At 42.1% G+C, this 17,984-nt stretch overlaps 1 protein-coding gene across 1 annotated transcript in view; it reads left to right on the top strand.

The window, feature by feature from the left end:
- The window catches only part of CLCN7 (chloride voltage-gated channel 7), a 102,761-nt gene that overhangs the window by 52,578 nt on the left and 32,199 nt on the right, over positions 1 to 17,984 (top strand). Inside the window, 4 exon segments of the mRNA XM_073635187.1 lie at positions 551 to 667; positions 9,319 to 9,373; positions 9,573 to 9,633; positions 17,203 to 17,341. Coding sequence (XP_073491288.1) covers positions 551 to 667; positions 9,319 to 9,373; positions 9,573 to 9,633; positions 17,203 to 17,341 — 372 coding nt within the window.

Genomic DNA, 17,984 nt, shown 5'->3' with positions numbered 1-17,984 from the left:
GCAGGATTGACTCAATCCTGGCCTGCCCATTCGAGCAGCCGAACAATCCATACCTGGAAGGATGACCAGGAGAAGATGGAAGCGCCCAAGTGCTAACAGCTTAGCGCTGAGGGATTTCCTTTGACAGCCAAGTCTTTCATACTGTTCTAATATGTGGTACATACTAGCACATTATGGCATAAACTTCCCTGGGACACCCATTAAAATAAAAAAAATCTGAAAGGTAAGTTTGTCATAATGTGCGGTGTATACTTGCATCCTATGGTATTAACTTGCAGGGGCCCAGCTAAAGGTTCCAATTAAGAACCGATTCAGTCTGTGTTGAGCCATGTAATGCCTTATCCGGTATGAATGGATGACTGCACGGCTGTTCCAGGTACAACTGTTTCTTGTTTTCTGGTAAATTTCATCCTCATTTGTATCCTCCTGCAATGTCTTCCTCATCTGGAGCTATCAAAATGTCAAGTCTCACATCGAGCTATTTTACCCATCCCTTTTTTTTTTTTTTTTTTTTTTTTTATGATTTATGTCTTTTTCTCTTCTTTCACAGTTCTTTGCTTCTATGATCTCCACCTTCACGCTGAACTTTGTCCTCAGCATTTACAACCGCAAACCGGGCGACCTGAGCAACCCTGGTCTCATAAACTTCGGAAGATTTGATACAGATGTGAGTCTGGCCCTCCATGTTTTTTTTTTTTTTTGCCTATATGGTTGGTCTGTAGTTAGTAGCCTGGCTTACAGACTCTGCCTTACCTTCTTACAGTCATTTATGTTTAATATTTTGTGTAAGATCTAAAAAGTCAGTGTGTGACTTATCAACTCTACTGATTTATTATTATTATTTTGCAGGATTTTTATAACGCCAACAGTTTATGCAGCACTTTACACTAAAAAGGGGGACAGTACAATTACAATACAGTTCAATATAGAAGGAATAGGTGAGCCCTGCTCATGGAACTTACAATATAAAGCAGGGATATGCAATTAGCGGACCTCCAGCTGTTGCAGAACTACAAGTCCCATGAGGCATAGCAAGACTCTGACAGCCACAAGCATGACACCCAGAGGCAGAGACATGATGGGACTTGTAGTTTTGCAACAGCTGAAGGTCCGCTAATTGCATATTCCTGATCTAAAGGAGGGGGAGGTGGTACAAAAGGTAATGGCTGCAAGGGATGATCTGATGGAGGTGTCTCAAGTACAGTTTTTAGATGGAGGTGGGGTAAATTTCCCTGAATAAGTGAGTTGATAAACAAAATAATGTGGACCTTACTGGATATACTTATTTCAAAATTTTATAGTTTAGAGCAGAACTAAACTTACCTGCACTTCAACGATGCAACATCAGCAAGCTTCCTTGCTGGAGCTGATGTTTTCACCTGGTCGTCTTCCATGTCCTGTGTGTTGTGTTTTTTTTTTGGGCTTTTTTGATTGGCCAGCTTGGGGTGCTGTAACTCCTGCACACATTAAAGAGGAAGTAAACCCTCAGCAAAAAAACGAAAAAACAAAAACCCTGCAAGACAAAGGCATAATTAGCTAGTATGCATAGCATACTAGCTAATTATGTATTACTTACCTCAGATCGAAGCCCCCGCATCGGTCCACGTTTCCCCCTCCGACTGCTGACATGTTGTCCCGGAGTGACTTCCGGGTGTCGCGGCTCCGGCGCTGTGATTAGCTAGAGCTGCAATGACGTCACTCCGCACATGCATGTGGGAACGGCACAGTACAACTGAAGCAACAGCAATATAGCGCCATTGCTTCAGTTGTCTTAAGTGCGCATGTGCCGCATGACGTCGGCGCATGCAAATACAGGGATATCTCCTAAACCGTGCAGGTTTAGGAGATATCCTTGTTAGCTACAGGTAAGCCTTAATATAGGCTTACCTGTAACATTAAGTTGTAAACAAGGGTTTACAACCACTTTAATGGGAGTTAATTCATCCCAGCACTCAGGCCATGTTTGATATCAGGTGGTTGAGAAATGCTGAACAGACATTTTGGGGAAGATTTACTAAAACTGGAGCAGACAGCATCTGGTGCAGCTGTGCAGAGTAACCAATCAGCTTCTAACTTCAGTATGTTCAATTAAGCTTTGTCAGTCAGCCTATTTACATCCGGGCAATTTGACATGTCAAATCCCATGCCAAATCGCAGCCTATTGCCGACAATGGCACCATCCGCATCGGTGCGACACCCACTTTGCGGCGCCACCCCGATTTTCCAGAAGTAGTTCCTGCACAACTTTTGGCGACTTCGGGGGTGATTTCAGTAGACATTTGTGAATGAACCCGCACAGATGTCTTTCAAATCCTCCCAAACTCGCACTGAAATGCAGGTTCGAAATTGTGCAAGCTTAGCTGAACTCGCACGATTTCAAACCCGTCTTCAGTGTGAACGAGGGGTGAAACCTGGAAGCTGACTGGTTTCTATGCACAGCTGCACCCGATTCTGTGTGCACCCGTTTTAGTAAATTTCCCTCTATATGTCTCTTCTCCAAGTCTCGACCAATAAAAAATAAAAATCACTGTTGCCTCCCGCCCGGCATCTTTCGTTTAACAATTTTGGGTAATCTGACAGGCGCCAGTTGTGGCGAGTGCACTGGAAAGGGTGACAACGCTGCTGTCAGATTTACAGACAGGTATTGGGAGCAAACTTCTCTTTTCGGATGCAAGTTGTGATGCAGGGATTGGGGAGCTTAGAGAATCCTGTTTTTTTTGTTTTTTTTTTTGTTTTTTTTGGGGTTTTTTTTTCTCAAACGAAGACACACAGATCTTTGTTCTTCCTTCCACTGAATGAACAATTACTTCTGCATGTGACATAATGAGGTTAGTAAATTATGGAGAGAAATGCCACAATTCTTTTATCTCTCTAAAATCTCTTTGTGAGAAAAAGTCAGGAGTGAGTCTCATGATCCTAATAACATGCATGTCCTGGTGGTCTCATGGCTCATCCCCCCCTCTGAAGAAAAATGGAAGCCCATAAGGTTTTGGAATAATGTGCGTGACCACAGAATGAATTATTGTTTTTGGGCATGCTTGAACATCCGATAGCTGCTGATTGCAACCCTTTCCACAGTAGTGTTCTGTGTTTGTGTGTGTGTGTGTGTGTGTGTGTGTGTGTGTGTGTGTGTGTGTGTGTGTGTGTGTCCCCAAGAGAAAAGAAATCCAGTAATTCCAATATAATTCCCCTTCCCACCACTATGTGCATATAGCAGTGGAAGGCAGTTTAAAGTGGACTTAAACTCAAAATGGTGAACATTTGCCATGTGGTAAGCAACATCTTGAATTGATATACTTTACTGTGTAAAAGTTTTTAGGCAGGTGTGAAGAAATGCTAAAAAGAATGCTTTAAAAAAAAAAAAAATCAATTCACAAAACGCAAAGTAAGCAAAGAGAAATCTAAATCAAATCAATATTCGGTGTGACCACCCTTTTGATTCAAAATGGCATCAATTCTTCTAGGTACACTTTTTCACACAGGCTTTGAAGGAACTCGGCAGGTAGGTTGTTCCAAACCTCTTGGAGAACCAACCACAGATCTTCTGTGGATGAAGGCTGCCTCAAATCCTTCTGTCTATTAGCCCCTGTTCACACTGGAGCGACTTTTCATGGGGTCGCATTCTATTGCCGGCAATCGCACTGTTTAAATCGGTGCGACGCCGACTTTGCTGGACCGCATGTATATGAAAGTGGTACATGCACTATGTTTGGCGATTTCGGATGCAACCTGAATAGATGTCTGCATGAAGCCACACACGAAGTTGCACTGGCATGCAATTTCAGATCAAGTCGCATGATTTCAAGCTGTCGTCAATGTGAACAGAGGCTTAATATAATCCGAGACAGACTCGATGTTGAGATCAGGGCTCTGTGGGGGCCAGACCATCACATCCAAACCAGGACTCCTTGTTCTGCTTTACGCTAAAGATAGTTCTTAATTACATTGGCTGTATGTTTGGGGTCGTTGTCCTGCTGCAGAATACATTTAGGGTCAATCACAAATCTCCCTGATGGTATGGCATGATGGTTAAGTATCTGCCTGTATTTCTCAGCATTGAGGACACCATTGATCGGGCAATGTTCAGGACCGTAGAGGCAGTGATCAGCCAAGGAAACCTAATTCAGCAGGTGAGACACCTCATGCTTACTTCCTTTTCGAGCAGCCGTGCCATCTACACAGAACTGGTAGAAACCAGCGGGATCAAGGTACAGCCATCTACTGTCCGGAGAAGTCTGGTCAAAATTGGTCTTCGTGGAAGAATTGCAGCCAAAAAGCCATAACTCTGACATGGAAACAAGGCTATGAGACTCAACTAGGCACAAAACCATAGGAACTGGGGTGCAGAAAAATGGCAGCAGGTGCTCTGGACCGATGAGTCTAAATGTGAAATATTTGGCTGTAGCAGGAGGCAGTTTGTTGGCGAAGAGCTGGAGAGCGGTACAATAATGAGTGTCTGCAGGCGGCAACAGTGAAGTATTGTGGAGGTTCCTTGTAAGTTTGGGGCTCCATTTTTGAAAATGGAGTTGGAGATTTGGTCAGGATCAATGGTGTCCTCAATGCAGAGAAATACAGGCAGATACTTATCCATCATGCCATACCATCAGGGAGGTGTGTGATTGGCCCTTAATGTATTCTGCAGTAGGAAAATGATCCCAAACATACAGCCAATGTCATTAAGAACTATCTTCAGCATAAAGAAGAACAAGGAGTCCTGGAAGTGATGGTTTGGCCCCCACAGAGCCCTGATCTCAACATCAAGTCTGTCTGGGATTACATGAAGAGACAGAAGGATTTGAGGCAGCCTATATCCACAGAAGATCTGTGGGTAGTCCTCTAAGATGTTTGGAACAACCTACCTGCGGAGTTCCTTCAAACACTGTGTGTAAGTGTGCGTAGAAGAATTGATGATGGTTTGAAGGCAAAGGGGGGTCACACCAAATATTGATTTGATTTAGATTTTTCTTCTGTTCGCTCAGTTTGCATTTTGTAAACTGATCAAAATAAACTAACACTTCTGTTTCTGAAAGCATTCTTCATTTACAGCATTTTTTTCACACCTGCCAAAGACAGCACAGTAGTGTGTGTGAGTGTGTGTATATGAGGGGTCTTCAAAACGTTTCCGCACTTTTTTTTATGTTTAATGGAATTTTAAAAAGTGCAGAAACTTTTTAAAGAACCCTTGTATTATCTCTTGAAAAGTCGAATTTTTGCCTTGAATTCCTCCTGAAACAAAAGGAGTATTCTAGGCACTTCTGTTTTGTAAGAATGCAAAAAATGACGTTGCGCAAACTCTCTAATATAGTGTGTCTCGTAAATTCTATATATAATTTCATAAACTGTGGTATGTACCATAACATATTAAGTGCATAACTATACCGCAGTCCATTTAAAAGTGCAGGTAAATATCTTTCAAAGTATGTGACAGTTCATTTTCCAGCAATGATGTGTCTGAAATAATCACTTATTTCCAAAGTGATTCTCATGTGAACATATATAAATATAAATGATACGGTGTATTTTCACCTCCTTGTGACACCTCTGTACTCCCAGACCTCTCATCTTGGTGAGTAATCCGATGCACTTTTTGATTATACGGAATCTCAGGGTGATGTTTTGCCACTCCTATTGATGCTAAAGGCGCTATTCCACCAGCCCTAGCCTGGATCCAGATCTTTCTGATGCGTTTGGATGTATTGGGATATTCCCTGGTAGTGTACCCTTTAAGGATCCGTCCACCACGCAGCATTCATATATTAACCACTACTGGACCAAGCCTATTCTTGACACTTGTTTACAAGTTAAAATCAGTATTTTTTGCTAGAAAATTACTTTGAACCCCAAACATATTTAATATAAATATATATGTATGTATGTGTGTGTGTGTGTGTGTGTGTGTGTGTGTGTGTGTGTGTATGTATATATATATATATATATATATATATATATATATATATATATATATTTATATTAGCAAAGACTCTGGAGAATAAAATGGCGATCTTTGTAATATTTTATGTCACGCGGTCTTTCAAACGCATTTGCTCTCGCTCTAATGATTGCGGCGATGCTTCATTTGCAATTTGAACGCGTATACATTTGCGCGCACGACCTGCGTATGTGGTTTCTTTAGTGCGCGGGGCGCTTTAAACATTTTTTTTTTTTTTTTTTAATTACTATCCCCTTCCCGCCGCGCGTACGCAGATGTGCGTACTCGGCTTTCGGGGGTTATACTGGGATGATGCTCGCAACTGCAGGTACCATTTTTTAGAGCCGGCGATCGGCTTTCCGGGTATAACAACTGATGCGGCTAAAAGCCGCTCGGCTGTTATACCGGGGGAGCAGGAGGGGACCTCCCGCCGCTCTTACCGGGCCTCCCGTTCCATCGGGGGACGCGATGACCAATCGGCGGCTGGGGACGGACTGGTCATGAGGTCACTTCCTGTTTACTCAGCTGCCAATGGCGCCGGTTTTAAAAAAAAATATACAGTATTCAGAATTGCTGAAATCGGTGATCTGAATACTTTGAAGTGGAAAGGAGGGATCGGGGGGTTTCAGACCCCCTGATCCCTCCATGAAGAGTACTTGTCACCATCTATTACCGTCACAAGGGATGTTTACATTCCTTGTTACAGCAATAAAAGTGATCAATTTTTTTTTTTTTTTTTTTAAACAGTTTACTAGTATAAAAATAAATAAAATAAATCAGAAAAAAAATTTTTTTTTTTAAAGCGCCCCGTCCCCGCGAGCTCGCGCAGCAAAGAAAATGCATACGGAAGTCGCGCCCGCATATGTAAACGTTGTTCAGATCACACATGTGAGGTTTTGCCGCGATCATCAGAACAAGAGCAATATTTCTAGCGCTAGACCTCCTCTGTAACTCTAACCTGGTAACCGTAAAAAAATTTTAAAGCGTTGCCTATGGAGATTTTTAGGTACCGTAGTTTGTCGCCATTCCTCGAGTGCGTGCAATTATAAAGCGTGAGATGTTTGGTATTTATTTTAGTCGGCATAACATCATCTTTCACATTATACAAAAAAAATTGGGGTAACTTTACTGTTTTTGTTTTTTTTAAAATTCATGAGTGTCCCTTTTCCCAAAAAGTTACGTTTAAAGCACCGCTTCACACATACCGTGTGACATAAAATATTGCAACAATTGCCATTTTATTCTCTAGATTCTCTGCTAAAAAATATATATGTTTGGGGGCTCTAAGTAATTTTCTAGCACAAAATATGGATTTTAACACCAAATAAACACCAAATTTCAAAAATAGGCTTAGTCATGAAAGGGTTATTTATTTATTTTTTACACTCTCTTTTAAAAAATAAAATAAAAAATCTGATCACTTTTATTGCTGTCACAAGGAATGTAAACATCCCAAATCCCTCCTTTGCACTTAAAAGTATTAAAAATGCCAAAATCGGCATTTTGGAATACTAGGGATTTTTTAAAATCGGCGCCTTTGGCTGCCGAGTTAACTGGCAGTGATGACGTGACGTCGCTTCCGGGTTTTTACATCAGAGAAGCCTATTCCTATTCAGGCTTTGTTTGGAACTCCGGCCAGCCAGCAGACGTGCGGCTGGTCGCTCGGGTGTCCCGGTGATGCTGGAACGCATCAGAAAGATCTGGAACCGGGCTAGGACTGGTGGAATAGCGCCCTAAGCATCAATAGGAGTGGTGGAACATCACCCTGACATTCTGTGTAATCAAAAAGTGCATTGGATTACTCACTAAGGTGAGTGTTCTGGGAGTACAGAGGTGTCACAAGGAGGTGAAAATACACTGTATCGTTTGTATTTGTTCACATGAGAAGCACTTTTATTTGGAAATACGTGATTATTTCAGATACTGCATCATTGGAAAATGAAGTCACATACTTTGAGAGATATTTACCTGCACTTTTAAATGGACTGCGGTATAGTTATGCACTTAATATGTTATGGTACATACCACAGTTTATGAAATGTATATATGATTTAACAAGACACACTACTATATTATAGAGTTTGCGCAATGTCATTTTTTGCATTTTTACTGTTTATACTTGTGTGAACACAGTGGGAGGTTGCAGCGACTTGCCTAAGTATTATGTTTTGGTGTTTTTTTTTTTCATCTTCTTCATTTCTTCACCTTATCTGGACAGGTTACGCAGAGGTACATACCGGTATTCACCTTTTATCACTTCTGTTTTGTAGCCTCATAACTGTATATCTGCATTGTGAGGTCATCTAAGGCAGTGTTTCTCAACTCCAGTCCTCAGGGCGCCCCAAGAGGTCCTGTTTTCAGGCTTACCATTGTTTTGCACAGGTGATTTGATCAATTTCACTGCCTTTCTAATTACTACAGCTGTTTCATCTGAGGGAAATCCTGAAAACATGACCTCTTGGGGCGCCTTGATGACTGGAGTTGAGAAGCACTGATCTGAGGCACCAGTCTGCTAGTCTTACCAGATTTGGAGTGAGGTTTGGTGATGTCACAACTGTACTGCTTTCTCTTCTCCTTGCTGGAGAGGAAGCTGTACCTGAGGACCTGCAGTGCAAAAATCTCCTTGCTTTTGTGTCATAATGCTTTGGCTCTGTGCTTTCTAAACACCACCTGCTTTTTTTCAATTCTGCCTCATTAGTCATTGAGGGGAATATCTAATATCAGGAAGCAAAGCCCCACTTCTCTACCAAGATGGCCATCTCCCCACAGAAGCACAGTGCAGAACAAGGTGGGGCAAGTCAATAATAGGGAAAAGATAAGGGAGACCACAGTCAAAACTGGTGACTAGTCATTTATCCTTGGCTACCCTTTTTTTTGTTTTGTTTTTTTGGGCAAAAATTTAGTGCTGGTTGTTTTTTATCCCTTTTCTTTCAGGGTATGTTAAAAAGCATCCTGTGATCAAGAGGTAAAGCAAGCTTACAGTTGCACCAGCAGTTGTGAGCTTGGTACTGAATTTTAAAACTGGTGATGGACTGTTTCAAAGGGTTTCTGAAGGTTAGCCCCCCCTCTTGTGATAGCAATATTTTTTTTTTTGGTGCCTGTGTCTTAGTGGGGAGATTTCTCTTCACTTCCTCTCCCAGAGATACAACAGGAAGTGAGATCAAATCTCTCTAGAGTGAGGTAAATTTCTTCCCCCCTCCTTCCGGTTGTCCCTGGAAAGTAGGATGTCCCTACTGGAAAAGTCCCTTTTTTTTTTTTTTTTTTTTAATTTCCATTTTATTGACAATGACTTGAAGAAACGCTAAAAGATCTTTTTCAATGTGACTGTATGCTGTAAAAGAGAGAGAATGCTCATTTTCTCATCCATTGCTGTGTTTGTTGATTGGCAGGAAAACAGCTACAAGTACTTTGAACTTCCGATCTTTATTGCCATGGGAGCAGTAGGTAAGGAAGACCTTTTAATACTTAACAAAATTTTTCATCTTCATTATTAATTATGCAACTATTATTGTTTTCTTTTCCGTATCAGAATACCAGTGTATTTAAAACAGCATATGAAGCACAATTACATTTATTATGACACCTATATCTCAAATGTTCATATACCTTTCCCATTATGCCTCTCTTTATCCTTTCTTGACAGGAGGCATGCTGGGAGCGCTGTTTAATGCCTTGAACAACTTGTTGACAGTGTTTAGAATCCGGTAAAGTGATGTGTTCCTCCTTGTTGTTTTTTAATTCCCTTTGTTGTCCATGTACATGTTTTGGTCTTCTTGTGTTTGACACCCTGGTGATGCAGCCTTTTTATTCAGATGCTTGGATTAGGGACCTTCAATTGTAAGCTCCTTGAGGACAGGGGCTGATGGTAATGTACAGATATAGAGTATGTAAAGCACTCCATAAACGCTGTATATAAATGCCTGTAGTAATGTTATGACCTCCTGCTTCAGGGTGGATGTCCGATTAGGAAGATTGCTATTCTCAGTTGGTAGAATTTGTTCTTTAGGTTATTACTAAACAAGTAGTTGTGCTGCAGAACTTTTAGAGACGTTCGAGATTGCAAAAAAAATATTTCCACTTCTCTAGGTGGATGCAGCATCGGTCCCACGCTGCTTTAAATACGGAGAACTGAGCGATCAAAGACTGCTGATTGCTCAGATCTCGGTCTTCAGTGAGCAGAGCGACAGACAATCACTGGCTCTCTATTCTGCCTACTAGAGCGCTGGGCTGTGGAGGGGGTGGGAACAGCTCGCTGAGCCAGCTGCCAGTCCAGGCATCTGATAAAGCCTTACTGTAAAGTTGGGATTACCTCCAGAGCCTGGACCTAGTCCACGACCTCAGCCAGCAGCGGACCTTAGCCTGCTGTCAGCTGAAAAGGGGTCACAGAAGTGCAGAACGCAGTGCACTTCTGTGAGCCATAAGAGTAGTGGAGCCTTACTTTTTCCTTTTTAATTCTCCACATTTTAACACAGTTGTCATTGGCTTACTAGAAATAGGTGACTTTAAATGTGCCCCCCCCCCCCCCCCCCAACATTCCCAAGGGCTTCACATTATATTCAGCATATGTCTAACTTGCTTAAAGAGACTGGGAGATTTGTTGCAGGTGACTGACTTGCTAAAGTAGACTGTCAGAGACTGGGAGACAAGTTTCAGGGTAAGGCCAGGGACTCCTTGTCACAGGAGGCTGGAATACTTGCTACAAGAGACAGACAAAAACTGAGACTTAGGCTGCTTTCACACTGAGGCGCTTTACAGACGCTATAGCGCTAAAAATAGTGCCTGCATAGCTCCTGTAAAGAGTGTCTCCTGTCACTCCAGTGTGAAAGCCCGAGTGCTTTCACACTGGAGCGGTGCGCTGGCAGGACGGTAAAAAAAAGTCCTGCAAGCCGCATCTTTGCAGTGCTGTAGGAGCGGTGTATACACCGCTCCTAAAGCGCCCCTGCCCATTGAAGCAGCGGCGATTTGCGGGGTGTTTTAACCCTTTTTCGGCCACTAGTGGGGGGTTAAAAGCGAAAACTATGGTAAAGCGCCGCTAAAAATAGCAGCGCTTTACCGCCGATGCCCCCAACGCCTCAGTGTGAAAGTAGCCTTACTGCGAGAAGCATTCAGGGACTGGGGGACATACTGCGGGAGACTGTTGGACACTTGAAGACTTGTGTACTACAGGTGGCAGTCGGGGACTGGGAGACTTGTTGTAGAAGATGGTCAGAGACTGGAAAGCTTGCTCCAGGAGGCAAAGACTGGGAGATTTTTTTTTTTTTTTTTTTTTTTTAGGCATAGGTCAGGGATTGGTAGACTTGCTACAGGAAACATCCATGACCAGGAGGCTTGCCGCAGGACACTGTCAGGGACTGCATGTGACAGAACATATCCAAATTAATGCCACAAGTCTATGCTCTCTGCGCAACTTTTCTAAATTATTCTGACCACCTCAGTAACAGAGGACCTGTCTAGTACTAGTCCTTCCATGTCACGGGTCACTTTTTTGCAAGTTTTGGGATAAAAATGGGGGAGGGGGTTATATATTCTTTGGTTTTTATTTCTGCCCGTGGCCCTATTCCACAGAGGTAAAAACACCAATGAATACCCTTCTTTTTAAAGGAATGGGGATTGATTAGATCCACACATGCAATGTGTATAGGTGACCCAGAGAAAATACAGGTGATACTCGAAAAATTTGAATATCATGCAAAAGTTCATTTATTTCACTAATGTAACTTAAAAGGTGAAACTAATATATGAGATAGACTCATTACATGCAAAGCAAGATAGTTCAAGCTGTGATTTGTCATAATTGCGATGATCATGGCTTACAGCTCATGAAAACCCCAAATCCACATTCTCAGAAAATTGGAATATTACATGCAATCAATAAAACAAGGATTGTACATAGAACAATATTGGGCCTCTGAAAAGTATAAGCATGCATATGTACTCAGTTTGGGCCCCTTTTGCAGAAATTACTGCCCCAGTGCGGCGTGGCATGGAAGCGGCCTGTGGCACTACTGAGGCATTATGGAAGACCAGGATGCTTCAGTAGTGGCCTTCAGCTCTTCTGCGTTGTTCGGTCTCATGTCTCTCATCTCTCTCTTGGCAATGCCCCATAGAGTCTCTATGGGGTTCAAGTCAGGTGAGTTTGCTGGCCAATCAAGCACTGCAATCCCACGGTCATTGAACCAGGTTTTGGTGCTTTTGGTAGTGTGGGCAGGTGCCAAGTCCTGCTGAAAAATGAAGTCCGCATCCCCATAGAGCTTTTCTGTGGAAGGAAGCATGAAGTGCTCCAAAATCTCCTGGTAGACAGCTATGTTGACCCTGATCTTAATGAAGCACAGTGGACCAACACCAGCAGATGACATGGCTCCCCAAATCAACACAGACTGGAAACTTTACACTGGACTTCAAGCATCTTGCAGTGTGTGCCTCTCCATTCTTCCTCCATACTCTGGGAGCAAAATTTGCTCTCATCAGAAAAGAAGACTTTGGACCACTGAGCAACAGACCAGGTCTGTTTTTCTTTAGCTCCTGTTGTTCAAGAGTGGCATGACAAGAGGAATACGACATTTGAATCCCATGTCTAGGATCCGTCTGTGTGGTGGCTCTTGATGCACCGACTCCAGCCTCAGTCCACTCCTTGTGAAAGTCCCCAACACTTTTGAATGGCCTTTTCCTGACATTCCTCTACAGGCTGCGGTCATCCCTGCTGCTTGTGTACCTTTTTCTTCCATACTTTTCCCTTCCACATAACTTTCTATTAATGTGCTTTGATACAGCACTTTGGGAACATCCAACTTCTCTTGCAATTACCTTTTGAGGCTCTCCCCCCTTATGGAGGGTGTCAATGATGGTTTTCTGCACAACTGTCAGGTCAGCAGTCTTTCCTGTGATTGTGATTCCTACTGAACCAGACTGAGAGACCATTTAAAGGACATTTAAAGGCTCAGGAACCCTTTGCAGGTGTTATGGCTTAAAGTGGTTGTAAACCCTTACAGACCACTTTGACCTACAGGTAAGCCTAGATTAAGGCTTACCTGTAGGTCCAAGAAATATCTCCTAAACCTACACGGTTTAGGAGATATTTGCAGAAAGACAGGCACCGCTGTCTACGGCGCATGTGCCGTAGACAGCGGCGTGCATGCGCACCTGATCATGCCGCTGCTAACGGCAATTTGCCGTTAGTGGCGGCTCCCGTGCGCATGCATGGGAGTGACGTCATCGCGTCTCCGGCCAATCACAGCGCCGGAGCCACGATACCCAGGAAGAAGATGGATGTAGCAGAGGGGACAGCGGTGACATCGCAGGCTCCTGTGTCAGGTAAGTGACACAGTGCATAGTAGCCCATTATGCTTTACCTTTGCAGGGAAACAAAGAGGAAGTAACCCCATCAGGGTTTACTTCCTCTTTAATTAGCTGATTAGAGTGGGACACTTTGAGCCTAGAAGATTGTACCTTTTCACAGTATTCTAATTTTCTGAGATTGTGGATTTGGGGGTTTTCATGAGCTGTAAGCCATAATCATCCCAATTATGACAAATCACGGCTTGAACTATCTTGCTTTGCATGTAATGAGTCTATCTCATCTATTAGTTTCACCTTTTAGGTTGCATTAGTGAAATGAACCTTTGCACGATATGCAAATTTTTCGAGTATCACCTGTATATTTAATTTTTGTTAAATTGGAGCTTCACTACTACAGATGTGACTGCTGACCATTTTTTTTTTTTTTTGCTTCTACTTTTTGTTTTTACTATTAACCTCCTGCTAAATGACTTTACCTTCTAGCTGTAATAGGAGGAACGTCATTAATTTCTTTCTTCCTGAGTGAATTAGTGTGAGTTTTCATTCATGTCTTTGTTTTGCCAACAATTTTCCCGGCAGTATGTCATTGTCTTTTGGGTAATTCGAGAATTTCATGTGCGTGAATGGATCTGCTAGAATATACATAGTGTATCCTGTGATGACAGCATGAGTGGGTGTAAATGGCATTCACATTAGTAATATTGACTGCTGTGAAATATAATCTAGATGATGAAATCAGATGTGCAGTTAAATTGTCTTTCAGCATTAGCATTTTGCTAAAGTTGATCTGTACTGTGAAAGCTGTGCCCAGAACAGAGAGGAAGAGGGAAAAGGGGCTAGTCACTAATATTGCCTGTGCTCACCCTTCAGCTGATTTGTTCCCATTACTGACTTTTACTGTACATTCTTCACTGTCTCTACTGTATTTACAGACAGGGCTTTGTTTGTTTCATCGATCCTCACACTTTTAAGCACCTGCCAACCAGCAACGTTTATAGACCCCAGATCTCTCCATAAACCGTATCTTTCACATACCTCTTGCTGTCACTATGATGTTTACATTCCTTGTGACAGCAATAAAAGTGATTACAATTTTTTTTTAAAGCGAGAGTGTAAAAAAATAAATAAAAAAATAAAAAATTTTCAAGTTCCCCAGTCCCCCTGTGCTCGCGCTCAAAGACAACCGCATGTGTCGGTCCCGCACACGCACAAACTGCGGTCGTCCCACGTGTGAGCTTTTAACGCGTCGCCTATGAATGGTAAAATTTACATTGTCGCTGTTGCACGGGCGTGCACAATTTTAAAGCGTGACATGTTTGGTATTCGTTAAAAAAACGAGTTATGCATTATGGTTTTTTTTTTTTTTTTTTTACATTAAAATTAAAGTGTATTTTTTTTTTTTTCTAAAAAAAAAAATTGTGTTTGATAAACTGCAATTACTGTGTGACAAAAAAAAAAAATGCAGCACCCACCAATTTATTCTCTAGGGCCCCTGCTTCAAAAAACCTATATAATGTTTGGGTTTTGAAGAGATTTTCTAGCAAAAAATACCGATTGTTACATGTAATCAAAAAGTGCCAGAAAAGGTCTTGGGGGTCAAGTGTTTTGAACAAATCCATATCTAACCCCCCCAAAAAAAATTGCTGTTTTATAGAATTTAGTGCGTCTAGGCATTTACCCTGAAATATTTACCTTTTTCTCTTGAATTGCTCCTGACATGTCTGTGTCTAGGGCTTCATAGATTTATATCTGTAGTATGTAATTTATATATTTTAAAATCGAGAATGAGGGAACGTTAAAGGTGCCGTAACACCTAGATCATAAAAAAAAACATTTCTTTGTTGTGCTTTCAATAATAAAAAACACTATACAAATACTGCATGCAAATACTGTTGAATCCTTAAAACCAACAGAGAATATCCAAATACAAATTCTCATGTTGTTGACCAATGCTCTTCACTTGACATGTTTCGCCAATCGACTTCTTCAGGAGCCACAAAGCATTATCTTTTTTTTTTTTAATTGGAAAACCAACTTTATTGAGAAAATATATGCTTGGTACATAAAATAACATAAGCCAACATGGCCAAAACAGTAATATATACATGAGCACATTAAGTAATCTACATGATATAGGGTGACATATCCACCGGACATGAAGCCGGTACATAATAGAGAAGAAGGGGGAAAAGGGGGGAGAGGAGAGAAGAAAATAAGGGATGAACATGACAACATTTCAAGTACATGTTTCACCATCCTCCAACCATCTGTTCCAGACCTGCTCTTATTTAAGCGGGCATCCTCTATGTACATAAATCAGCTTCTTATATGGGAGAGTGTCATTGATTTCTTTTTTCCAACACTGGATTGTAGGGGGTAGGGCCTGCATCCAATTACGGGCAATCGCTTTTCTCGCCAAGAATAGCGTTTCATATAAAAAGGTACGGAGGGGTTTGTCAGCATCTAAGTCAGGTAGCAGACCGAGTAGACACATCTTAGGATCTAGGGTAGCCGGAGAGCCCATTTGATCATGCAGGAAGCGTATCACTTGTATCCAATATGCTTGGATAGTTGGGCAGGACCATATAAGGTGATAGAAGGAGCCCGGGGTGTGGTTGCATAGTCGGCATCCTGGATTATACATGGGTTTGAAACGCACTAACCTCTGAGGAGTCAGATATGTCCTATGTATAATATATAACTGTGTTAGGCGGTCCGACAGTTTAGGGGAAACTTTTTTCACGTCTTCTAAGATCTCGTCCCAATCCTCATCCTCAATCAGTCCAATGTCCACCTCCCATCTAGTCTTAGCACTGTAGGCCAAAGCTACGGAGTTGGGAAGATGGATGGCGGAGTAAAGACTGGAGATTAGTTTGGCTGGCTCGGTACCTGTAATCGTGTCAACTATGCAGGGGACTATAAGAGATGGGTTAGAACCAGCAAACTGAGTTTGTATAGCATGGCGGAGTTGTAAGTACCTGAAAAGGAGGAGATTGGGAAGTGAGAATTCGTCTTTTAATGTTTGGAATGTTTTAAGTCCCATGGTGGTCATGATCTGGTGTATATACAAGATCCCGTTGCGTATCCAAACCTCAGGGTCTGGGATAGATAACAGCTCAGGCAGGCATGTGTTGAACAAAAGGGGGGTGTGGGAATGAATCAGCGGAGTCCCGAGTTTTTGTAGTGCCAACCGCCACACCCTCTGATGATGTGTCAACATTACAAAGCATTATCTTAATGATCGTAATGCTTTGTGGCTCCTTAAGAAGCCAGCAGGCGAAACATGTCGAACGAAGAGCATTTGTCAATAACATAAGAATTAGTGTTTTGGATATTCTCTGTTGGTTTTAAATATTCAGCAGCATTTGCATACCATTTTTATTATTGAAAGCACAATAAAGAAATGTTTTTTGTATGACTTATGTGTTCTGGCACCTTTTAAAGTCCCGTCATTCCTGATTTTAAAATGTATGCCTTTCTGGAATGTAGGTGCCCTAATTTTCTTGGGGGTGTGTGTTTGGTGTGTGTGTGTTTTGTGTTTTTTTTTTTTTTTTTTGTTTTTTGTTTTTTTGAAAGTTCTTTATTTTCAGGAAAGAAATTCTGATACAAAACAGAGCCTAATGGGCATACCCAGGCTTGGTACAGATGCATCACAAAAAGAACATACATTCAACAACAACTCTAATGCTGTAACTGACACTAAACCGGTAGTACACTCCATTAGCCACTTAAAGATTCCTACAAAAATGTTGAGATTCGTTATTCAGAGGCTATAGTATGAACCAAGTAAAGTATGCAAGACACAAGGGATCGCGCTATCTAACCGGAAGGGGATTACTTATCCATGACTGTCATACACATGGGGACACAAAAATCACCATCGTTATTTTTCTCAGGAAGGTGTTGTTACACATTTCTTCTGTATAAAATATGGTGTGGGATTTGTACTCCATAACTAAATACTCTTCTTTCTTTAGATATTTACATCGTCGCTGCTATCAGGTGATTGAGGCCATGTTGGTAGCAGCTGTGACGGCCACCGTTGCCTTTGTTTTGATCTATTCTTCCTCTGATTGCCAGCCACTACGGGAGAATTCTGGTGAATACACATTGCAGGTAGACTATCAGGCTCTCATGTTTCTTATGTGCTGCAGGTGCCCCTCTGGCTTTATCACTCACGGACCTACTGGTCAGGGAGTGATTTAAACAGGGGGCCACCTTATGACTCAGAAGGCAGGGCAGTGACACTGAAATTATTTCTGGCTTAGATAATGGTGTCCTACTAAATGATAGAAGCAGTAAAAGATTTTACAGATGCACTTACCATTGCAATTACTTGGAAGTAGGTAATCTTAAAAGAGTTGTAAATTCTCAAGGTTTTTCACCTTATTGCATTCTATGCATTAAGGTGCCTTTTGTGGTGCAGCAGCCTCCCAGAGCCCCCCCTTTTATTTAGCTGAAACAGAGCTTTGCAACAACGAGAACGAGCCCAGCAGCTCCAGCCGCAGTCTTGGGTCCTCATTGGATAGATTGATAGCAGCAGGAGCCATTGGCCCCCTGCTGCTGTCAATCAAATTTAGTGAGCCTAGAGGCGAGGCCAAGTTCTGCTGTCTGTGTCAATGAACACAGCAGCAGGACTCGGGATTGCCCCTATGGAAATCAGCTCACCGTGGGGACATTCGATGCGGGGGAGGAGCCAATAGCGATGCCGAGGGACCCCAGAAAAGGAGGATCAGGGCTGCTCTGTGCAAAACCCTTG

The sequence above is a fragment of the Aquarana catesbeiana genome, linkage group LG06, assembly GCF_042186555.1.
Source record: "Aquarana catesbeiana isolate 2022-GZ linkage group LG06, ASM4218655v1, whole genome shotgun sequence".
Lineage (NCBI taxonomy): Eukaryota > Metazoa > Chordata > Amphibia > Anura > Ranidae > Aquarana > Aquarana catesbeiana.
The sequence above is the reverse complement of the archived record's forward strand: the minus strand, read 5'-3'. Positions and strand labels throughout refer to the sequence as shown.